The sequence below is a fragment of the Silene latifolia genome, chromosome 7, assembly GCF_048544455.1.
Source record: "Silene latifolia isolate original U9 population chromosome 7, ASM4854445v1, whole genome shotgun sequence".
NCBI classification, from domain to species: domain Eukaryota; kingdom Viridiplantae; phylum Streptophyta; class Magnoliopsida; order Caryophyllales; family Caryophyllaceae; genus Silene; species Silene latifolia.
Window position 1 is genome coordinate 14906285 of NC_133532.1, and position 26399 is coordinate 14932683.

Below are 26399 nucleotides of genomic sequence, written 5' to 3' on the forward strand. Positions count from 1 at the left end.
CTATAAGTTCAGTTCAGTTCAGCTCTTATAAATTTAGTTCAGTTCAGTTCAGCTTCTATAAATTCAATTCAGTTCAGCAACTTGAAGTCCAAAAGAACAGGGTCTAAAAGTACCTCATTACCTTAAAAGGCATTAACTATCAAGTGCTTGTGCTACGTATCAACTCTTACACAAAAGGATTTTCAGCTTCTTGGGTATCACACTAGTATACTTTTTTTTAGAGGGTTGCCAAAAGTTCCCGAATACGGCTATATCATGGCTGATACATGACTGATATGAGGCTAATATAGCCGTTGCCGTGCTTGATCGATACAGTATATGAACCGATATAAAACACAATCTGCAATAAACCGCCATATCAAACGTACCATGTCATAGTACGCAACCGCAATTTGCAACCGTTACTGTAATCAACAACTTAATATCATGTCTATTAAGAGGCGAGGAGATCTGATTTATGAAACAAAATGACTATATATGATGGGTTAAGCTAAATACTCTAATAGATAGAGTGCAAACTTAAAATTTATAGACGAGTGATGCAATGGAATTGAATTTTCCTGTATCCATGCTTTTAATGGGTGGACATTGCAGAAGAAATAACTTCAAATATACATCGTGCTCGAATCAAAATGGCAGAGTTAATAAAGGCTCATTCAAAGGCTTTAATGGTATCCTTCGGAGACGGTAGAAATCATTCTATATGCTTCATGTACCAGTTTCTTCCTCCTGTACTTTTGTCAAGCAAGCTGGTAAGTGTTGGGTAAGGAATGCATGCAGCAAGCCTTTATCCTGAGGCTGACTGTAATGATGGTTTGTGACTGTCTATGTTGTTTATTGTAACATGTCCAACTGGACTTTGTGTATTGTGTGAGGATTGAAATGATTTACTTTTGTATGCTTCTATGACAGTGCTCCCTTGCTACAGACCTCCATAAGTAACCTTCGTTCCATCGAGAATGCGAACCTTGTTGGTGATATTGGAGACGGTGTAAACAGGGTGGAGGGAGGACTTGGGTGGCGGCTGAGGCAGAAGTAGGGATGCCGTCAACCATTATTGCGACGAGAGTGTGCGGCGGTGGGGAGGACGGCCGTAGAAGGAGGCAGATCTGCTAGGGTTAGAGATTTTAACCTAGGCTAACAATACCATGTAATCTCAGGGATAAAGGAAGGTTGGTGTTTTACGGATATATACGTTTTATTAGTTATCTTTGATTCAACAAGTGGTTAATTTAAAAGATTTTCCAATGTGAAAAGAAAAAAGAATGTTGACTACTTAACAAACTAAGGATTAAGGAATCTCTATTTTTTCTCTTAAAATAATAATTTTTATAGTTTAGTTAAAGACTTATAAATGTATAAGTACACGAATATAGGAGATTGAATCTTCCTCAGAATCTAGACATTTTGATGGGATAATTTAATCTCTAAGAATTTATGGATTCTTTATAACACATAACCTAATTATCTTACTCCCAAAACATTTTACCTACGCTCAAATAATACATCTTATTTCATCATCAAATCTAATTCCATTTTTTTCATTCCATCTCATTTGTTCTTGTGCATTAACACCGAGTATCCTGTTTTCGGCCTGATTATGTCTAATTATTCCGGGCAATTGAAGGCTAATCGGAAGGTTTTAGTCATTGATTTTGATCCAATTTGTCTGAGGATTCTTGAGAAAATGCTCCAAACTTGTAATTATCAGGGTATGTATTCATTTTCATGTATTCTTTTGTCTCCGTCATTTATTTACCCATTCTAACAAGTGAATGTGAATGAATGGAGGTATGTACTATCGATCGTTTTTTATTTATTCGTTTTATGTTTATAAGCGCATGGTGACTGGTGAGTGTCTCACGACCTTTTATCGTGACATAGGGTACAATTTGAGTCCTTCATGCTGAAATAATGAGAACGACTAATTAAAATGTTGAATGGTCTGTATTTTGTAGTGACCACATGCCAGAATGCAGAAGAAGCAATAAATTTACTCAAAGAAAACGATTTTGATATCATGATGGTTGAAGTTTATATGCCAGATATGGATGGATTTGCGTTTATTAAGCATATCTGCGAACATAGAGAACTCCCTGTTATCGGTATGTCTCATACATTATATCACTGCGTCAACTGCATCATCACTAGTAATTTATTGAGTTTGCGAACTCAGAAGTTAGTATTTACGACTTATGATATTATTCCTTTCCAATTCACCCCATATTAATATTGAGTAGATTCAATAATTATGTGCAAGATGAATTAAGAGTAATTTATTGTTACATATAAAATAAATACTGTGTGACACATTACATAAAATGAGGTTGCTACCCCGCCTACAAAAAAATGTTCATAAATATATAATTTGTGACCGATTTAGGATATTTGCTAGCAAATAATTAGGACTGAAAATGGTTATTTAGGGTACTCGTATTATTAATTAATTTATTATGGCGGGCGTTTGATTTTTTTGTTAATTATTTAGGATATTTGCAAGCAAATAATTGGGACTGGAAATGGTGATTTAGGGTACTCCGTATTACAGTATTTATTATAGCGGGTGTTTGATTTTTTTTGTTAATTATTTAGAATATTTGCAAGCAAATAATTGGGATGGAAATGATTACTTAGGGTACTCCGTATTATTAATTTATTTATTATAGCAGGTGTTTGATTTTTGTTGTTGTTAATTATAGAATATTCGCAAGCAAATAATTGGGACTAGAAATGGTTATTTAGGGTATTTCGTATTATTAATTTATTTATTATGGTGTGTGTTTGATTTTTTATTTATTTTTGTTAATCTATGTTATGCAAGCAATGTCGTCTAATGATGATGAAGAAGTAATTAAGAAGGGATTCAAAGCCGGAGCATGTGATTATCTAGTTAAGCCAATTCGAGTCGAAAGTGTAAGACATGTATGGATGAATGTGTACAGAGCACAAAGGCTTGGTTTGATGAAGAGGGAACATTCATGGAGTAGTTCAGTGACCAACATGATTAATGGATCGTTGAAATCGGGTGATTATCACAAGATTAATGATGATAATAAATCTACAAGTGATGGCGAAGATAGCAAATGTGTTAAGAAGAAGAGGAAGTTGATTAACAATAATAATCAACAAATTAATGATTATGTAAATACAGCCACCAAAAAACCAAGGGTTATTTGGACTCCTGAACTCCATCATAAGTTTGTTGCAGCAGTTAATCAATTTGGGAATTCAAGTATGCTTCTAATTCCTCCCTTTTCTACTTTCGCAGTCTCGCTGAATAGTTTACATTTGCTTTATTTTCAGATTTTTTTTTATTAATTTCTCAATTTTTTGTATTATTTTGGGTTTTTGTTGCTATTGATATATCTAAGTTCTAGGTAACATAATACTCACATTCTCATGTAAAATAATATCACTTTTATATCGCTTCTTATATTACTTTTATCGGTCTCTTTTTTCAGTTTGTAATTAGCCAAGTCTCTCTTTAAGACGTTAAGTCTCTAAACACCATTAGATATGTAATATGTTTTCACTTCCATATATTGAACACATCTTTTATTAGTCCCTCATTTTGTCTCATCCACAATATTTATTCCGTTTTAATTTTAAAACGTATATTGCCAACTTAAAAAGAATTTGTGTTCTTTCTAGTCTTTGCAACTTATACTAATTAAAAAAGATATTTGTATATAGACGACTAGACGTGCATATAAAAGCCGTCACATTAAAAGTTAGCATGTACTTCGTATTGTACAATTTTTTTGTAGGCATATTATTAATCTTGAATCATTTTTTAATAAAGTTTTTGATAGGAAGAATATTGTATGGTGGTTATTACTTGCTAATCAACTATGATTTTTCAATGGGTGAATTGATTTAAATGTGATCTAATGCAGAGGCAGTTCCGAAAAAGATTTTAGAATTAATGAATGTTCCTGGTTTAACTCGAGAAAATGTTGCCAGCCACCTACAGGTATTCTCTATAATTCAACTTACAACAAATTATTATTATTATTATTATTATAAGATCGTTTCATATGATAATTAGCACATACTTATAATAATCTGATCCGGATGTATTTGAAATGTAGAAATATAGGCAATATCAAAAAAGAGTGGAGCAAAATTCTCACCAACAAAATGGTCACACAATGAACTTTATGTCTTCAAAAGAACAATGTTTTCAAAGGCATAATATCCAAGCTCAAGTCATAGCAACTTCTTCCCTACAAGTGAGAGGCTATCCATCTCAAAATGACCTATATGGAAGGGAAACCCTAACACATAGAAAACATGTTAGTAATGTTAATGAGGTTGATCATCAAATGCTATCTTTTCACCATGCTCAACCCCACCAAACTATAGGCCAAATTGCGAACGCGACGGATATTAACTTGGCCATTGTTGAGCATGTTGAAGGTAGTAATGTCATCTATCACCCTCTTGCTTCATATGCTTATTCAAAAATCGACTCGAAGATACATGTTGTTGAAACTCCTTATAATTTGAGTACATTTTCTATGGAAGATAATCTTAAGAAAGAAGGACAACAATCTGCAAATTATGCATATGAGAATGCATTAGATTTGGGCTACAATAATGATGCCTCACTTTATATTGAACAATTGGATCACAATGCATATGGGTGTAGCTGAAACTTGAAAAAGGTAACTTAATTATTTTCTCATTTTCACGTTATGTTTATTGTTTAACTTGTTTATATTATTATTGTTATTGTTCACTACAAGAATTCTAGTCTTGGGCGACCTAAATAGGCTACTTAAAAGCATAGGCGACTAGACTTTGCTACTACATTTGGAAGGCTGCTTTTGATCGCCAATTTATGTTTAGCGACTAAAATCGGTCGCCTATTTTGATCGCCCGAACACAGAATTGTGGTTATTGTTTGTTGTCGTCGCTGTTGTTGTTATTGAACAAATTAAATTAACAAAAGTATTGTTTTTGCAGAATGGTTTTGAAAAAGCATACTGATCTTTGAGGGTGCGTTTCAGAAGAAAAATTTAAGTTTTGTAGATAATTTTACTTTTCGCATTATTGTACATTCTTTCTCTTTCAAGACTCTTATGGTCATTTGTGGATATGTTTGAAACTCCTTTTTGTAAATTTTGTGAATGGTACTTTGTTATGCATTTGCTGTTAATTAAGAAATTCTTTTTTTCACATAGGTATAGATATACCTTGATCATGTTGGCTTCTTATCAATGAGTTCTTATCAATAAGGCACTGAGAAGTCTAAGGCAAAATGTTAAGCTAAAAAAGCACGACCCATATAAGGTATGAGATGCTCTCAACGCAATGACAAAACCAGGAATTGAATCCAGCGGGAATAAAAGGGGTAATAGTATAAGGGATACTCAAAAAAATTTAGAAACCTTTAACTAAAACCTTTGCGATTTATTCGACAGCAAGGGAAATGACTCTGCTAACCCCCTAACTCCACCACTATCTCGACGTAAGGCTACATTGATGCACATATATCTACTAGATATTGTCTACTTGGTCTCCAAGTATTGCATTATTTTCATATCCTCTTTTTTCTGTTTATCTTTTTCTAACACTTGGTCTCCAAGTATTCAAAGATTATTTGACCATATTATTATTGGCATCCTTTCATAAACAAAAATAAAATACTTGGCCGCCAAGTTTTCATTGGCAGCCTTAAAACAAAAGTTTACCTTTTTGTCCACTTTGGGAGTACACTGTACTACTGTACTAGCCACTAGGGAGCTTATTATCTACCGTATTTACTTTTAAATAAAATGCTAATGATTAGAACGGCCGTATTATTTCTAGAGGTATAATCCTATTGGAGTAATATTTGGTGATACTTTTACTTTTTTTTTTTTTTTTTTTTCGGTATCCTCAAAATATGAGGAATTATTATGAAATGTGTACATATATAAAGTTAACTTCATATGTAAAAACGGAGCTGGTAACTCTTATATAATGAAAACAATAAAGTTATTAGTAAAAGGGTTCGTTTAGGTCAGTTCACCTTTTCTGTAAAATTACGAACCAGAACTAGACCTGTACTCGGGCCGGGCTAGGGCCGGGCCGGGCTGGCTAGGAGGCGGGCCGGGCTCTTCTGGTCAAACCCGGGCCAGGCCATGGGGAAGGGACGGGCTTGGCCGGGCCGGGGCGGGCTGGGATATGCTTGACCCGGGCCAGGACCAGAGGCGGGCTAAGGCCGGGCCTTACCATTTTATTTTTTTTATTTTTTATTTTTGCTAAAATGGCGGACCAAGGCCGGGCCGGGCCGGTTCAGGCCAGGCTGCATAAAATAACGGGCTAGGGCGGGTCGGGTCCGGGCCGGGTCGGGTCAGCCCGTGCTGATGGCTAGCTCTAACCAGAACCATAAATCGTTTCCATTTCAAAGATGATGCATTTCAACACAAATGCTTTGTCGAAACAATTCCATTCACCAAACCGCATTATCAATATCTTAGTTAATCAAAACCTAAATGACAGAACGCTCGATTTTTCTGTTTTTTAGTTTCATCAACCCTTAATCTATGAGCGTGTTTTTTTCAGGAGATTTTAGACAATGAGCGAGTTTAAGTTCACTTTTATCTAACTTAAGGACTAATACTCGTAATTTAAAACATTGAATTCTGTCTCACATTAAAGCCGAGAGCTTAATTATCACTTTTGCGATTTTCTGAAATATTTTATTTACCACTCATGCAATTTAAATTATCTTTTTTTCCATTTTTTTCATTTTTTTTTAAAAAAAGGTAAATTGGTTTTTACTTTTTACAAAGTAGATAGATACTCGTATATAAAGTGGTGAACCCTGAAACCATAAACAAGTCATAGAACAAGGCCTCCCAATTATTAATCTGCTATACTTCTCTTCTACCAATCTCTCACAACACTTAACCTTCACCGCCGCTTCTTGATTTTTCTGTCACCCTTTTCTCTTTTATCTCCCTTACCCTTCTCATCACAGGTTTTTAATTCTTCCTTTTTTTTTTGTATTTTTTTGTTCTTCAATTAGGGTTTCTTCTACTATTAAATTTGATAAAAAAAATTCAACTTTTTGATGTTATTTGATTATTTCTGCAGGTTTTTATATATTTGGCTTCCCGGGTTTTGCTTAATTTTCCAATCATGGCTACAAGTAATCAACTTTTCATTGTTTTTGTAGTATTTTGTTGCTTTATTGTTGCTGTTATTTTTGTGAAGTTTGATTTGTGATAGTATAAAGATATCAACTTTTTGTTCTCAGAGGTTTATTAGATTGATTGATTGATCTATATACTTTATACTTCCCCTTTTGAATCGTTTGTTTACCTTTGATTAAAATACTTCTGGCAAAGAATATAGTAATAGATAATCAAATGCTTGAGACGGAAGGCTTAATTTTTTAAGCGATTCTTTAATGAGAATTTTACTGGGTGGTTGTGGTTGCAAAGAATATAGTTATAGGTAAGCAAATGATTGAGACGGAAGGAGTAATTTCTTAGGCGGCGCTTAAATGAGAATTTTACTGGGTGATTTTGTTTGCTGTGTATAAGTATGTAAGTGATTGGCTTTTATGCAGGACTTCAATTTGAGAACAATTGTGAAGTGGGTGTCTTTTCCAAGTTAACTAATGCCTATTGTTTGGTTGCGATTGGCGGTTCTGAGAACTTTTACAGGTGGGTTAATCGAAATTCTGAATTTGTATAGGCTTAGTTACTTGGTTTCTGTTGTTCTTGGATATATTTTGGATACTGATATTCTGCATTCTTTACAGCACATTTGAATCTGAGCTGGCAGAACATATGCCTGTTGTGAAGACCTCCATTGCAGGGACTAGAATTATTGGCCGGATGTGTGCCGGTGAGTAGTGTAGAATATAATTCGATGACATTAATGTTTCGATTTTTTAGTTGTTGCTTACGTGGATTCCGCTGATGAAATGGCAGGTAACAAAAATGGTCTTCTTGTTCCTCACTCCACAACTGATCAGGGTGAGTTTCTACTGAACAATGTATTTACATTTGTGGCAAGCTTAACGAGCAATTGTCATTGTCGGGACTGTTGTTTGGTTTTGCTATCAAGCTTGACGTGTTTCATTTGTAAAAGAGGAGGGAGTTCTTGTTAGGTATCTAGAGTATTGACACTGCGTTATATGTATATGTTGTCATCCATAACTTTCTACTTCTTCCTCATGTGAGGGTTTTGCTTTCGGTATTGACTTCTTATGTGAACTCTAATGGTTAGGAAACATCTTAACATGGGTCGGAGGTCCTATGTTAATAAAGAGACTTCCCGGATGACACGTAAACTCCACACATGGAAAGAAAGTAGTTGACACTTGCTTGCTCTTACAAATAGCCTTGTTGTTCTTGTTTAGTTGGAGGCAATTGTTATTTAGTTTTGATTTTTCCCGTTGTCACTGTCTGAAGCATTTGTTTATCGCTAGTGAGCATTCCGTCTATTTTTGTTTTTTGATGGGCATGGTCATGGGTATAGGGATATCAGTTCTAATTGGGTTAAAGAGTAAGTGGGAAGTATTTGTTGGAAGTTGGAACAACCGAACAAAGTAGTCCTAAATAATTTGTGCATCCTATCACAAGATTATCCTTCTTCCCATATTGATACATATGCATTTACAGAACTCCAACACTTGAGGAACAGTCTACCTGATGAGGTGGTTGTACAACGCATCGAAGAAAGGTTGTCTGCGCTCGGAAACTGCATAGCATGCAATGATTATGTTGCTCTGACCCACACAGACCTTGATAAGGTATAGATCACTATCCATTTTTCTTTTTAAAGTACGGTGTATTCCGTAATTACCACCAAAACGCGTTCTACATCAGTTCCAAATGAGTTTGGTGTCGGCATGGATTATTCTGACAAATTTGTTGCTATTAGTTGAGGAGACCATACTTTTAATCAGTGTTCAGTATTCAATTTAGATATCTTTTTTTGCCATAAAGATCTAATGTGAATTGCGCGGGTTCCATTCTCTTGAATACAATATTCAGTTGATTACTTCATGGAGCTTCTTAGAATGCAACCTCTTTAGATGACTAAGTTTCAGCTGACTTTATTGTTCCACTCTGATCTAGATCTTGTGAATGATCTTGCACTACCTTTCTTTTCAGGAAACCGAAGAAATAATAGCTGATGTCCTTGGTGTCGAGGTTTTCCGACAAACTATTGCCGGCAATATTTTGGTGGGGAGCTACTGCGCTCTTTCCAACAAAGGCGGCCTGGTACAACTTCTTTCTCGTGTTCTATCGCATGTTTTTTTGCGTGTGTATATTTTTCCCTATGGAATTATTATCAGAGCATTACCCAGTAAATGTATATCTAATTGCAGGTCCATCCTCATACATCAATTGAAGACCTTGATGAACTTTCAACCCTTCTTCAAGTCCCGCTTGTGGCCGGGACTGTGAACCGTGGAAGTGAAGTAATTGCAGCTGGGTTAACCGTGAACGACTGGACTGCATTCTGTGGGTCTGACACTACAGCCACAGAACTATCAGTGATAGAGAGCGTTTTCAAGTTGAGAGAAGCCCAGCCTAGTGCTATCGTGGATGAGATGAGGAAATCCTTGATTGATACTTATGTTTGAAACTACTTGGTGTCTTGGTATTGCTTCGAGTGCTTTAAGTTGCTAGAATGATGTAGCGATGATGATATCGTGTCGTGTTTTTCCTATTTAAACTGTTTTGTGAACAAGAGTATCTTTAATCCTTGCAACGGGAAATTTATTACTGTAATTCTAGAGTTGATGCTGTAGCATGTAATCCTTTTTTAGTTTATAAGCATGAATTTGGTATCAAAGTGAGCAGAAGCTTCACAACAGGCCAGTTTTTAAATAGAGCAGCGCAACAAAATCACAAAACCAGAAAACTTGCGTTCATTTTACTCCCATATTTCTTAAGCTTTTTGGAATATGACATGTGCTTCGAGTTCTCGAGCATGCCAACAAAAACTCATAACCTTAAATCTAGCTTCGCTGTGACAAGCTTCTCTCAAGGTAGAGGAGAAACATATAGATGAAGATAAATGTGATCAACTAAATCACAGTCAATCAGAATACACAAATAAGTAATATTGGAGAGCTGAAAGAAAAGTGCAAAAGAAAATATTATCGTAATACTTCAAATTTCGACACATTGAGATAAGTACATAAATTCTAAAATTCACGTATACTCACGACACATTAAGATAAGTACATAAATTCGAGTATACTCTGTAAACGAATGGGTATATAAATTACAGTATGTATCAATCAATTTTTATCTTACTCCGTTAATAATTTCTTTTGGAATGACAATTGGAATACTAGCTAATCATACCAGTATACCACCAATTTATTACGAGTATAAGTTTTGACTAAAACATACTTTTAGGTATAGTTATAGTACATATATGTACTCCGTATTAATTATAAATATATTTCTTTTGTTCGAATCATTTCCCATGTTCGACAACTTGAGTGTCGGGGTGCTCGAACTCACAACCGCAACAATATGCTTTTGGATTAAGCTACTTATTATTATCGGATACCACCTACTTATTATTATCTCGTATAATTAATTAGATCTGATAATTAGGAGGTTTATATCAGATCTCATTATATTATCTTTAATTAACTAATTCAGGTACGTTTTGTCATCCAATTTTTATTTTTTTTAGTTTTTGTGAGTTGATTTTGATTTGCATATTTAAAGACAACTTACTTTATAATGGTAACTTGTACTACGACTCCGTTTTGATACGCAATATAGATGAAAACTAGTTTTTGAACCCGTGCAATGCACAGGTGGTAACGAAAAGTATTATTAAAAGTAAAAACTTAAGTATTTAGTGATTTAGTAAATAACTAAATTTTAGAAAACTTTATTTGTCTACCCGTACACTTTTAATAAATTTATATTGCTTAATTTTATTCGAAGTACTCTACTTTTTTTATCTCAACGTTTTAACTTATAAGAGGTGACACCTGAAAAGTGGATATAAAATTATTGTAAGATTTCATAACTTGTTTATTACGCAATATACATTTAATTTTACCCAATTTTGTAAACATTTTACCATATTAAACATTTGTTTATTCTTCTCTCAATTCTCTACCATCTCTCTCATTCGTCTCTCACCCACCATCGTCTGGCCTGGAAGTAGCGTTCGCCATCCATGACCGACTATCTCAAGACCCACCCGCAGATCCTCCACTGCAATGGTGACCACACCCAATACCTCGGTCCAGACCTTCATCTCAACCCTTATCTCAACAGCCCCCACAGCTAACCACCACCTTGCAATCCATATCCTACGTCCTCCAACTACTCTATCAACCTCCTCTTGCATCCACCATCCCTTACCTCTTGTACCTTCAGCATAACCACCATCCCAGCCCCACTCATGCACGACCCCTAACCCTTCTCGTAACCATATGCGACTCTCCACCACATCATTACCCACCCATCGCGACGCTCCCCTATCATGACCTCCCACCATCGACATCGCCCATTCATTCGTCTTTCAAGTCGCCAAATACTAATTTTTTTTCCTTTTGTTTATTAACTCATGTTAATTAACACTTATCTCTCAATAATGTAAATGATTTTGTCATGCAATACAGTTAATTTGAGATAATTTAAAATGAGAGATTGAACAATAAAATTAAAGTGGATAAAATATTTTTTTTTGCTAACATCTTATTTACTAATTACCTTTTAGAGTCATAATATGAATTAATTATTAGATAAGTTTTAAAAGTCACTCCATCTTATATAAATTGAAAATAATACTAAGTCGAGCCTATAAAGACCAAAACAAACAGAAATTATGAACTACTTTTATAAAGTATTTAAAATTATCTAACCTTATAGCTTTGTTATATAATGACCGTAACTCAACTCAAACTCGTAAAATATTAAGGAAAAATAGACTGAATAATGAACTGGTGAGTCAAACCCAGCAAAACCTGATCTAAATTCTAGAAATTATCAGAATTACCCAACCAAATAATGACGCAAACCAGAAATGAATCTTATAATGACTTGATCCAACAATGAACTGACCCAACCAAAACCCAACCCAAGCAGACATATCTATCTAAATGACCCTGGGCCGGCCGATCCGTGTTAAGAATTGACCTAACTAACCCAACGCGGACATATATCTTTCGAGATATGAACGGAATGTCAACATCTAACCACACCTGACTCAAGCGACCCGATTCCACGTCTAGCATGGTAGGCTGTTACGGTGTAGTTGCGTACTTGCTTATGTTAATAGCACACTATAAGGGTAATAGTAATGGTTGAAGTTACATGCTAAACTTCTTTTATTATATAGAACAATGGGCTGGAGTTCCTTATAAGATATGGAACTTCTTGTTTCTTCCCATTGATATTGCCCTTAATGTCATTAATTGCAAAGCTAACAAATTTTGTCAATTATTTAACTCATATCTTCCGAATAACTTCCTTCTCATCTCCGATCATTTCTTTCAATTATGCCTCAAAGGAATGCAATTAAGAATCCGAACTGATACTAATTTAGCCGACAATGAAATACGTTAAAACTGAATACTTTAATTTCTCATAATACATTCTAGTGAATCTTTAGTTTTATTGATTGTTAATGTATGTCTTAAGGATATACGTAGAAAAACCGTTACAAATATTATATGAAGAATCATAAAAATGAAGATATCTTATGAAAGTTGGATGCACCAAAATGCTTAACCTTCCATATTTTCAATACAAAAGCAACATCGACATCACTAATTCTCATATGAGATGGTCTTTCAGTAATGTTTATGACATATCTAGCACTAATTTAGTGTAAGATGTTCTTTGAGGAAATTACTCCATCGACATTTATGTGAGTGAATAATAAAACTTGGCATTTATCAAAGGAAATTATAAAATGATCAATCCTAGCTCAAAGTCTTCTAACAAATAATCAAAACAGTATACTCTATATCACACAAATTAAGAAAGTACTAAGTGAGTATTCACACTCTCTCGAACTTTTGTCTCGGCTAGTCAATTGATGTCCATAAGTCTCCCACTCAACTATTAGAATCCATCTAAGTCACTTTATGAGAAAATCATTTAAGCTATTGACATATAAGTAAAAAGCGATAAAAATGAATAACAATCAATTCGACTGAAAAAAACAGTAAATTTGTGAATACAGATATAATGTTTATAGATACATTTTGACTTAAATATGTTTAAACACCTTGAAAAAAAGTACTTCCTTCATTCCATTTGTTTCTTTAAATAAAGTAGTAGTGTGAGATAATCTCATATAGTAAGACAACCCGTTTAATAAAAAAGCAGTCATCTATTGATGGTAACAATTTATAAGATCGCCTAATAAGTCATTATCTCACAAATAGTGATGTTACTTATAAGACGATTTTACATTATGAGACGGTCCCATTACAAAAATGACACTCATTATTAGTGGTGATAGATTGATTTTATACACAAAAGGACCGTTTTATTCTATAATTTGTGATTTTAAAATCAAAACTAATACGATGTGAAGTTTAATTGTTATACAAAAAATTGAATTGTTTTCAAATAAATTTAAGGTTAAAATTAGGTGCAATATTGAAAAACATAACAAAATGAGAATTTCTTGAGCCCAATTTCTTCTAATGCAAATAAATTTTAATATTAGTTCACTAAATAAAGAGGAAAATAAAATCAAACTTATAGGATTTAGCCAAATTATGTGACAATATTTGCACATGATCTTAATAAAGATTCCTTTTGATTGGTTATACGAATACGTTTTGTTTAGCTCTGTCGTAAATTTTAGTAAAGTAATATGTGTCATATTCCGATAATCAATTTAAAATGGGAGATTTTCAATAAATAGCTTATTTTGTTTAAGGAAATCTTCTCAAATTTTTTGAATACGGAAATATGCTCATTTGACGGGATTTAAAAACATTGCCTTTCCATAAAATAATGATTAATTAAACATGAATTAAATAGAAAATAAATTAGTGAAATGTTAAATATGGAATAATTATATTGTTTTTAAAAAATTGCGCCCAAATTCTTTCCTTCTGAACATTTTATATATATTTTAAAAAAATTATATTGGTTTTAAAAAATTCTCTCCTAAAATTGTTTTATTTAAAGTTGCTAATTTTAAGTTGATTTGTTAAAATATTATACCGAACATCTCTCCTAAAATTGCGCCCAAATCAACTTAAAATTACAACTTTATTTTTTTTATTTTTTTATGTTTACGGGATTGCAATTTTTCTTTTAATTAGAGAATATGACACGTGGCGTTTGAATGTGTTATGACATGTGGCGTAAGATGGGGTAGCCGGTTGTTGCTTTAATATAATATATGATAATTTTACTCAATTTATGATTAAATATACCGGGAGCCATGTTCGTTGTCCTTTCTCTAATTTGGAATGGCCTAACTAAAGTATGCCTCTAATTTACACGTTCTATGATAGATTTTTGCAATCTTAATTTGATAAGTTCTTGTGTATACTGTTTTGCTCGTGATAAGTATATTGCTTTGCTTGTGATAATCAAATGAAGAAATTTGCTCTACGCGACTGAGTATTTATGGGATCTCTTTGTGATTGGTATAGGAAATCTCTCTCTCTTTATGAAATAATTATCATTGTAAATCAGTAAATCACGGCGGATTATGTGAAATTACATCTAGTAATAAATCTACTTATGTCTATAATATGATTACTAGTATATATCCCGCGCAAATGTGCGGTTTTTTAGATAGGAATATTAAATAAAATAATAATTGTACAACTGATATTAAACTCAATTTGGAATTTAATTGTAAAACTTATTATTATTAATGTTTTGAATTAATTGGTGGAAAAAGGGAAACTTTAATATAATCTAGTTGTAAAAATTATATAATGAAAGTTAGATTTAGATATGATATAATAAAAGTTCTCAATTACTGGATATGATATAATAAAAGTTCAATTATACCCAAATTCATTTAGGCGGGAAAATTTGAGAGATCTCTTATTCTTTTACTATAAGAGGGTGATAGACCGTTCCATCTTAAGGATAAGAAAGAATTTTTTGGCTTTTTGTTCTTATAAAAAGAGGTAAAGTTGACTTTGAATATAAATAAATAAGATATAATTAAAAAAATAAATGTGTTACTTCTCCGTTGATTGGGGACCAAAAAGGCAAAATTATAATGGGTAAGTTTAAATTTGTGTGATACATACATATATCTTTGCTACAATCAGGAGGTTTATATAGGGGGCGTTTAGTTGGAGGTTTATAAGAAAGGGAAAGAGAAATAAAGTTATTGATTTCTTTTGTTGGTGTTTGTTTGACACAAACAAAGAGAATGCAATTCCCTTCCTTACCCCTCAACCCATCTAATTCCTTACCCCCCATCCCCCTAAGGTATGAGATTTCATTACCCTTATTACCCTTCAACCACCTTATTTACCTACCACCTCACTTGCGGCTCCCACCACACCGGTCATCATCAAGACGTCATCGCCGCCGCCGCCACCACCATCATCACCGCCACCACCAAAACCACCACCACAGCCACCCCACATAGACCACCACCACAACACCACCGCCACAACCACCATGACACCACCATCACCACCAATCCACCACCATGGGAAATCTGACAAAATTAAGGGGTACCATGAGAAATTTCCGTAATTTTTACTAAGCACCCCCATTCCATAAATCCTAGATTTGCCACTGATGATAAGCCTAATATTACGGCCTTAATTGAGCCTAATAATGTGGCAATGGTGAGCCAAGTAAAGAGGCATTAATTGAGCTTAATGATGTGGCATTATTGAGCCAAATTCGTTAATTGAAAGAAATGACAATATCTCAAAACAGAAATATCTCATGAAAAGTCATGTGAGACTAATATATGCTCGAAATTTGATATGAAAAAGGAAAAATTATTTATTGGTTGAAATATTGACATTCACACTATGACCTGAAGTTCATGGTGTTTGCAAATAATGAAAATATGACCCGAAGTTCATAGTATTTACATATACCAAATTATGACCTGAAGTTCATAATGTTTACAGATATTAAAATTGTGGCCTGGAGTTCACAGTGTTTGTAATTCACATTTTGCATATGGTGATTACATTTTGTGTATTAAAACAAGAATAAACTCGGGGTTTATTCGTGGATGTCAAAAGCTCATAAAACTATAGCATATGAGATTTATTAATGATGCAATATACTTTTCATTTCACTCATATAATGTAGTCTTGAAGACACGGTATGGTGAAAAAAATATGATTTGAACATTTTATGAGTGATATCTCGTCTCCATGTGAAATTATGATTTTATTGGAGGGAATTATGCCATCGGTAGTGGTCAAATACGAGGACGTGATGTGTTTATTTTAAAACATTAATATTCCGTATGGAACATGACATTTACTTTAGTCCTGAAATAAAAGTGATCATGTGACCAATATGTGATATATGGAGAATGGTTGAACAATACGATTAATTTGAGAGTTGTTGAATATTTTATCAACCTTGAAGGGAATAATTGATTTGTAAGTTAAATTGTGGTCAATTTACAGGTATCATCATGCTATTTAACACATTAAAAAGATGTGATAAGCATGAGTATGTCATCATTATATTTGTTGACGATTATAATTATTGGTCGTATGAAAATATTCAAAGAGGAATATATTCCATTGGAATATAGATGAGTTTTGCCTACATATATGAGACACCTATTGTGTCATATGTCACATCATTTATCCGGTTGAATAAAGTATTGCTAATTACAAGTTTTGCATGAGAAATATAGTCAACTAAAACGTGGCGTGTGATAAGTAATTGAGGCACATTTTATTCTTATGAAAGATTGCCATGGATTGTGAGCAAACTAAGAAAGTTGACATGAAATGGTTAAAAATGTGACAACTAAGGCCATCCGGATTCTTATTATACGCGTTTTAAGAAACCTGAAGTTTATCTTAAGGAAAATATAAGTGCTGAATCTCTCTCGTGTAAATTTATTAAAGGCAAGACATTACACGGAGATTGCGTATATTTGATATTGGAGATCTAATAACTACTCGAAGTGTAATAAAGAACTTAAATGTTCATGTATGGATTGACACTATATTAAGTGGCTTGTAGCCACATATTAATTATTCGAGTTGTTATTGTGTGGAAATCACAGTTTGATTATAATATGAAATCATTAGTCTCCGAAAAGGGCATTGTGATTCAACACATTTAAAATCCATCTGCATTATATGTTACTCCCCAAAAGATTTTGTTATTATACAAAAATGCCCATATAAATTCTTATTGCTGATATGAGAAATTAAGGTCTAAGGTGATTATGGTTTTTACCACCTTAGGGGGAGAATGATAAGGAAAAGTTGATAAAAACAAACAAGTATATTATCCCCAACTAAACTAGAAGTTCAATGGTTTGTTTTCAATATGAAATACATCAAGTAGAGGTTCATGTAATTAGAAATGATGGTATTCATTTGATTATGAAGATGTATTATAATACGAGTTTGACCACCTTATCAAAATGTGATATTACATAAAAATCTATGATTTAATTATAGCCAGATTAACCCTATATGTGGTATAGCGAACTATACATTAGTCATAGAAAATATATGTAATGAAAAATTAGATTCTTGTCAATTAAACAATATCCACACGTGAAATATAGTGTGAAAGTCGTATCGGTTCACATATTTCAAGTAATAAGAAAATGGCAAGCATGGGCAGTTGGTACTCGTATGGAGTAAATAAATTTCGATTTCCAGGAAGTGTCATATATATTTGAATGATAATAGATGGCTTATATATGAAAATGGAATGTTGCCATATATATTCAGGTATCAGTGATCAGTACCGGCAATACTACGAGATGTTGAAATTATATCGATATAGTTAATGAACCGATATGCATTTGCACGCGGAATTTAATGGACTAGAAAATGGGGATCTTATATTTAAGTTTATTTTGATTGTCGACATATAATCTATGATTATAAATGAGCTCATGGACTTGATGTCCAGTTATTGACCTGAAGTCAATTTAAGTTATGAATATTGGAAAAAAAAATTGTACAGATTGCATTTTGCATTATCGAGTCATCATCATGTGCATTTAGAGATTAAGCTCATGATTTACATCTTAGTTTTAGTATAATATATATTATTGCATTGTTTTAGAATGCTGTTTAGAATTAGTTACATATCGCATGCACATGATTAATTACATTGTTATATTTTGATAAATGTTTAAAAAAGAGAAATGTTATCTTATGAGATAATCCAACGAGGATAACTCCTTATAGGAGCCTCTTATAAACGATCATCAATGATGATGTTTAATTAATTGAGTTTTGGGAACTCAGAATTATATATGAACCTCTACGACACGATTGGAAGGTTATCATGATTATTTCCAAATTGGAATATTCAAACTCTTGTAGAGTTTACTTGAAGGAAATTATAATTGTCTCAACCTCAAGTTTGAGCATATGAGAATTCAGATTTAAATGAACTTCTTGCTAAATATGTGAAATTAGCTTATGGTCTAGAAGTACCATAACAATTGAAAATAATGTAGTTAAAGTCTACAATGAGAATGACAATCCATACATATGTGGTTTAGCTAAAGAAAATCTCTCAAAGGTATTGGATGATTTATTTATCGGATTGATTCTCTTTAAGACAAGTAATCAAGGAATAATGACTACACTCTTTTTCCCTTCGACTAGGTTTTTTGTCCCATTGAGTTTTTCCTGGCAATGTTTTTAACGACGTAGCACTATAAGCGCATTATTACGCTATAGTTTGGTCATGTCATCATGATTGTTGAGATGACAATTGTTTTAGACATATAATGTTATGCCGTTTATTGAGGAGAAACTATATAACTATTGCGGAAATATTATTTTAAAATGAAGATCCAAGAGTTCTTAAGAGATGATTATATCCAGATTGTGAGTTCTCAAAGAAATATGATATTGAAGTTGTCATGGATTTCTATTGACCGAAGATTCAAGTTTATTAACTACAATGGGTATTACTTCAACGATCGAGATGTTATGTCAAATCATGGACCATTTCAAGATTTATCAAGTTACGTAATCATCAGGGGGAGTAGCACGCGCTGTACTCTTTTTCCTTAGTCATGGTTTTGTCTCACTGGGTTTTCCATGTAAATGTTTTAACGAGGCAGCATGTTATGCGTGTTTGAAGATTAGTGTACTCTTTTCCTTCACTAGTGTTTTTCCCACAGGGTTTTTCTAGGAAGGTTTTTAACGAGACATCTTCTTCAGTGATGGACATTCAAGGGGGGAGTGTTATGAAATATTATAATATAATATTATATGGATGTTCATATCTTAGAGTATTCTACAATGTTTTATCTTATGGAAAATCTACCCTTATTATATGTGTATATCAGTATATGCACATGATGATGACTCAAATGCAAACTGTACAATTTTCTTTTCCAATTTTTATAATTTGGATTGACTTCAGGTCAATAACTGGACTTCTAGTCCATGAGTTCATTTATAATCATTGATTATATGTCGACAATCAAAATGGACTTAAATTTACGATCCCCATTTATAAAGTCCATAAAATATCGCGCGAAAATGTACGTAGGTTACATAAATATATCAATATAATTTCATCATCTCTTGATGATATCAGTACTGTTTAATGATATTTGAATCTGAATATATATGTGGTACCATTATATTCATTTAAGCCATCTATTATCCTTCAGATATCATGTCACTTCAGGGACACTTCAAATATAGAAATTATATGTCATAGCAACTGCTTGAACTTGCTATTTCACATTTATTCATTGGAACCGTCAATTCATCTTGACTTTCTTTATACTACACTTCATGTGTACTTGTATTATTCTGATAAAACATTTTGTTATATCAAATTCAAAAACCTCTATTCAATGAATTTAATGTATAACATTCTCTGAACTTCTAGTTCAGTAAGGGATTTTATTTGTTTTTACCATCTTTTAACTCAAATTTCTCCCCCTAAGGTGGTAAAAACTATAACCAATTTATAGTAAAAAATCTATCATAACCACACCTTAGACATCAATTTCTCATATCATTGATGAAAATTTATATGGGCATTTTTGTACAATAACAAACTATTTCTGGGAGAAATGTATAATGCTGTTGGATTTTTAATGTGCTGATTCACAATGCCCAATTCAAGAGATCAACGATTTCATATAAAAATCAGAATATGATTTTTAATCACGGGAACTACTCAGAAAAATCATTATGTGACTACAAGCCACTCAATATAATATCAATCCATAAACGAACATTTAAGTTCTTTATTCAATATCGAGTAGTTTAGATCTCCAACATCATATATACTCAATCTCAGTGTAGTGTCTTGCCTTTAATAAAATTTCTACACGAGAGAATTTCAGCACTAATCTTTTATTGAAGATAAACTCAAGGTTTATCAAAACGAGTGTAATAGGAACCCGGATGGCCTTAACTGTCAAATATTAACCATTTCATGTCAACTTTCTTAGTTTGCCCACAGTCCATGGCAATCTTTTATAAGTATAAAATGTGTCTCAATCACTTATCATATACCACATTTTAGTTGACTATATTTCTCATGCTAAACTTCTGGTTAGCAATATATGTATCATTAAACCTCAAATTAAAATTTTATTTCCGACTAGATAAATGACGTGACATATGACTTAGGACACAATAAGTGTCTCGTATATGTAAGCAAGACTTGTCAATATTCCAATAGAGAATATACTACTCTTTGAGTATTTTCATATGATCAACAATTATAATCGTCAACATATATAATGATGACATACGCATGCTTATCACAACGCACGTTTCAATGTGCTATATATATAGCATGAAAATACATGTAAATTGATCACAATTCAACTTACGAATCAATTATTCCCTTCAAGGATCTGAGATGATTCAACAACTTTCAAATTAGTTGTATTTTTCGACCATTTACTTCACAATATATTATAGGTTGATCGCATTATCACTCTTATTTCAAATGTGAAGTAATTTCCACTTACGGTGGGAATACCTAGGTATTTTAAAATAATCACATAAACTATGAAAATATCCACATCCTCATACTTAACCACTGCTAGTGGTATACTTTCATGCTTTTATTAGATCAGTAAAGTAATGCCATATTATTCTCAGGGAATAATGTAATAAAGTTTATTATGTAATGCGTCTATAGGACTACATTACTTGTATGAAAGATAAAATAATTTCATCCTCAAAACATGATATCTCATTCGCACCAGGGAATGATTTGAATCGGTTTAATATGATTATGAATTTGCAAAAGTGTCGTATAATTTGCAGACATCCATGTATAAACACCGAGTTCATTCTTAATATTGATACTCAAAATAATAATCACTATAAGAAATGTGAGAATTAACCAAGTGGTGTTAGTCCAGTGGTAGCCGGGTTAAACTTTGAAACTTGCAGAAATGCAGGAGTTGAGAGGTCTGGGTTCGACTACCGGTGGGCGATGATCACTTGGCCACTGCAGCCTCCGAAGGGGGTGGCTTACATGGTCCATGTGGTGGTGCAGAATGCATGGTCCGGGATTCAACCCCCTCATCAAAAAAAAAAAAAAAAAAAAAAAAAAGAAATGTGAGAATTTATAAACAGTGTAAACTTCAAGTCAAAGTTTTAATATCCGCAAACATTATGAACTCCAGGTCATAATTCAGTATATGTAAACACTATGAACTTTGGTCAAAGTATGAATATCAAAATTTCAGCTCGTATATCATTTTTTTTCTCATATCAAACTCTTGCATCTATAAGGCTCATATTCTCACATGACTGTTCATGAGATATTCACTTTTATGAGTTATTTTCATTTCTTTCAATGAACAAACTTGGCTAAAAAAGGCCACATGATTAAACTCAATTAAGGCTTCTTTACTTGGCTCATCAAATGCCAAATTATTAGGCTCAATTAAGGCCGTAACAATAGGCTTATCATAACGTCATATTCTCGATCTCTGTTACAGACATAGTCTTTATGAGATGCCACATTCACTTTAAGGAATGGATCAAATTTCATATCTCATTATATTGTTCAACTTTAGGTAAACATGAATCAGTTCGCAAATAAATTTTCCTTTCATAGAGACCGCTTTAAACTCAACAACGGTTCATATACAAATCGACGTGGACTTCTGGCAACTAGCATTTACACGTGGACTTTTGGCCACTTACATTTATACAATATGAATATATTAAACCGATGAGACAATGTTAAATTATTACACACCTTTGAATCTTTGAACGTCAAGCCAAAGTCATAATATGGACATATCAATATCTTTGTAAAATAAATCTTTTGAAACTTCAGGTCCAAAATTAATATGTCATTTCTTAAAACTGGTAATATTATATATACATCATGAAAATCTTTATACGTAAATGAAATTGTTAAATAAATACTAATACTTACAAATTAAAATCGCGAAGTTGCATACCTGCAAAATCACTAGCAAATATATATGTGCACACTACACACTATACAAGACTAACGGAGTTCTTATCGTACTACGCAAGTTGAAAATCTAAAGACAAAATGCCTGATAATCGGTTCTTACGCATGGTACATGAAACAAGATCAATACTAAGTATTTCAATTGATATAAAAATGACTCAACTCCCAAACCCAATTGATTAGGAGACAAGCAATAATACAATCAAGATTCCAATTAATTATATGCCAACATGGAAATGACCGACAATCAAAGTGATATTGCGGTAGGCACGAATTAGATTCATACTCAGTATGTGATAACTAGTCTTTAGAGTTATCATTAAATTAATGCATGTAAGAGATATGACGATATATTGATATGCTGATGTATAGTTCATTATGCTTAATCCAAAATTGCATACAAGTTCTATCGCTCTAGAGATATAATCTTAGCAAGAACCTACTATGACAATAATTAAACAAAGATTTGGCGGTTCAATAATTGTCAAGGACTTAAGATACAAACAACTAAATTCATGCAATGATACAAAACGGCTTGCGAATTTTGCGAATTTGGTTTGTGACAACTTTATTATTCTTATATTGTTTCAGCAAAAAATAAATAATTCTGCACATGACTATACTATCAATCTTTTAGCCATTCAAGGAACTACGGAGTATATGAGTATAGCTTTTACACAAACCTCTCGTTACCAGTATTAGGTACGTAGATTGTATGACCTTATAGTCTTAAGGCAAAACAAAATTATCCGTAGGAAACACACTGCTAAATCTAAGTTGATATCTGGCAAAACAAAAACAATACATGAATGTATGGTTGAAGGGTGGTATTGCTATTAAACAATTAGGATCAAACTAAGCACTTTGGGTGAAATTGAGTACGAAGGAAAGTCTAAAAGCGAGGCGGAAAATCCATTACAAGCAAAAACTCAAGGAGTTAAAATGGCCATGGAATGGGCTCGAAAGGAAAGAATCTTACACTTGGAAATCTTATCGGACCACCTTCAACTGGTGACTCAACTTGCGGATCTAAGAAGCAGGCATCATTCTATAAGAAGCTTATTGGAGGAGATTTTAGTTTTATCGTCTTATTTTCATTACTTATGTATTAGCTATATACCTAGAGAACTTAACTGTAAGGCTCACAAGCTTGCTGGACAAGCTAGGCGAATGCATTAGGAATCTTTCTTGCCAGTTGCCAACAAAAAAAAAAAAGATAATTAGATTCTTGTTGTGCTACAATTAAAGACACCAATTTCAGATTGACAAGACAACACTTTAGCTTGTTTATCTATCAAAACTTCCTCTCTCTTAAAAAAAACCTCCCACCTCTCTTTAAAAAAGAAAATCATAAAACTAACTTTTGATTCGCCGCCTCTCCTTACCAAACACTTCCCCTCCTTCTCCCCCTACCCGTCTCCGGAGATGGGGTCATTCCTTGACCTATCTCCGGTGATTAAACACGTTTTCTCTCTGTTGCGGTCCTCTTTGGTCCGATCTCGCTCCATTTCTTTGCCGGATCTATTTTTCGTCCTGATTGTTCGGTGGGCTGGGCTGGTGTTTCGTGTGGTCGCACTGAGGTCGTTTCGTTCCGTCGTTCTCCTGTCCTGTCATCGAAAGCGTTGCATGCAACCAAGGGGTGTTTCCCCTCTCTCTTGCCCCTTCCCCACCCTTGGTAAGATCCCGTGTCCTTGAAAGGTCGTTGGTCTCGTCGATGAGTATAACTCATCTCGGTGGCGTTTTTCTGTTTGTATTGATGGTTTTGGAACGATATGGTGTTTCCCCTCCCGCTCACCCCCTCCCCCACCAGATCGGTCCCTTTTCCAGTTTTTAATGTCGGTCTGTTGTGTTTTTTAGTTGGTAGTGTTGCATGTCTACCGATGGTCCTGGGGGTTCGTTTGGAATTTGGAGTCTCAGTGTTCTGGTGTTTGTTGGGTATGTCGTGTCTTTCGTGGACGGATTGTCGAGCCTGTCTTTTTCTTGGTTGGAGTAAGGTCATGGCTGCTAGGGTCCGTCCGTGTATTTTGAGGTGTGTTAGGTAGGGTGGCTTTGAGATTTCAGTGGTGGCGTTGGTTGGAGTCAGAGGCGAAGGTCTTCTCGTCTTTTGAATGGTTTATCTTTTTATTTTTCTGTCTTGCTTTTATCTTTGAATAATCTCCTTCTATAGGAGTCTTAGTCATCTCTTTAGTGGTAAGCCGAGTCGAATTAATGGTGTTGGTGATGAGGTGCTTGTATCTCCGGGGGTTCGTGTTACACATTGAATGTTGGATTTCTTGGTCCGTTTATCCTATGATCAATGGGTGCGATCTCTAAGGTGTAGGAGATTTTTCTCCGTCGATGGCAGACTCCATCTTGCTTTTCATCTTTTCTTTTTACGCTCTTTTCGCAAGAGCGTAAGTACATCTTCTTATTGTCACTCCATCGTTTGTATGTATCGACGGTATTTGGAAGTCTTCCGTGTTAATGAAGATGATATCAACGTTCGTGGCCAAGCTGCAGTCTCTATCCTTTCTACCATCGTTAATCTTGCTTATCTTAATGTTGTAGTTTTACTCTTAAACAATGGTTATGTAATCTCTATGTATGGCTTTGTAGTGCGAGATTTAGTGGTCGAGTGTCTGGTGCTATCTAATCGAGTAGCTTACTTTGGTTATAATAATGTAAGTTATTCATCTTCTGTCAAAAAAAAAAATTAGATTGACTTTTGCGAGGAAATAAGTACCCGCTAGAAACAAATGCGAAAATAATTATACTAATTAATTTCGACCATTCTACTAACTCCATAAATATCGCGATGGATGTGTACGTACCTTTTTCAATTGCATAATAATAGGGGTAGATCTGATATGAACCTCCCTTGTATCAGATCTTAATAATAGATGAACAGATTAAAATTACAAATTCCTTTTTGCTCAGACGGTAAAGATTCGTGCTGATAACGTGTTGTGAAATAAAGAGATGAGAGAATTGTATAGAGAAGTTAGAGAAAATATAGAGAGAGACAGAACCATCTATTATTCCATTTTGAGGGGTATATATACAAATAAAATGAGGGTATAGTTTCTATAAGATAATATACTCTAGAATATTCTTATATATGGACATCCATATAATATTTTTCTCTAATATTTCATAATAGACAAGTTATTTTCTGACTTTTGTCTTATATACCCATGTGAGTGATATTTAACATGTCACAATTTTTTAAGGGATTACCCATCCGTCGCAAGGGAGACTCGTGGTTTTTAATAAACCCAAATCCGGTCTAATTTATAAGTAGTATTTTATAACCTCCAAATTAACTTCGACCAACACAAATGATGTTGGGTGGGATGACCTTTGACTAGAGCTGGAAAAAAGTGTGGGGTTGGCCTAGCCCGTCCCGTCTTACAACTAGTGTCAGAGTTTCACCGCTAGCATATTGAATTGATTATCCCTAGTTTTAACCGGGACATTGTGATTTGTAACTTTATACACAAATAAAACAAGTTTGTTTACTTTTGTATTTGTAAGAAAAGGAGAAAAACTACAATGATAATTGGCCGTCTGCATCAAAGGGCGAAGGAATAAAATAATTGGCCGCTTGATAAAATTGGCAAGGTTGTCTAGCATTGTATTGTCAAGTTTAGCTATAAATTTCATAACATTAGGATCGGTTTATTTGATAGTATTGAAGTATTGAAGCCATGATACTTATTCATTTGTATAATCAATAGAAAAAGACAACTAGCTGATTTATTCTTAAAAATTCATGATAGAATGTTGGACGCCAATTATAATTCGATATCATTTGAGCTTAGTTCAGAT

The 26399-nt window shown here is 33.6% G+C and overlaps 2 protein-coding genes across 2 annotated transcripts; both read left to right on the top strand.

The window, feature by feature from the left end:
- The first annotated feature begins 3000 nt into the window (after positions 1–3000).
- Positions 3001–5139, top strand: LOC141589763 (uncharacterized). Its single transcript, XM_074410388.1, has 4 exons — positions 3001–3232; positions 3897–3973; positions 4092–4667; positions 4969–5139. The coding sequence occupies exons 1-3, from the start codon at positions 3001–3003 to the stop codon at positions 4653–4655; spliced, it is 873 nt and encodes a 290-aa protein (XP_074266489.1). The 3' UTR covers positions 4656–4667; positions 4969–5139.
- Positions 5140–6828: 1689 nt separating this feature from the next.
- Positions 6829–9807, top strand: LOC141591827 (eukaryotic translation initiation factor 6-2-like). The gene is made up of 8 exons (XM_074412310.1): positions 6829–6970; positions 7087–7141; positions 7565–7661; positions 7760–7845; positions 7932–7976; positions 8625–8755; positions 9120–9230; positions 9338–9807. The coding sequence occupies exons 2-8, from the start codon at positions 7132–7134 to the stop codon at positions 9593–9595; spliced, it is 738 nt and encodes a 245-aa protein (XP_074268411.1). The 5' UTR covers positions 6829–6970; positions 7087–7131; the 3' UTR covers positions 9596–9807.
- The last annotated feature ends 16592 nt before the right edge of the window (positions 9808–26399 follow it).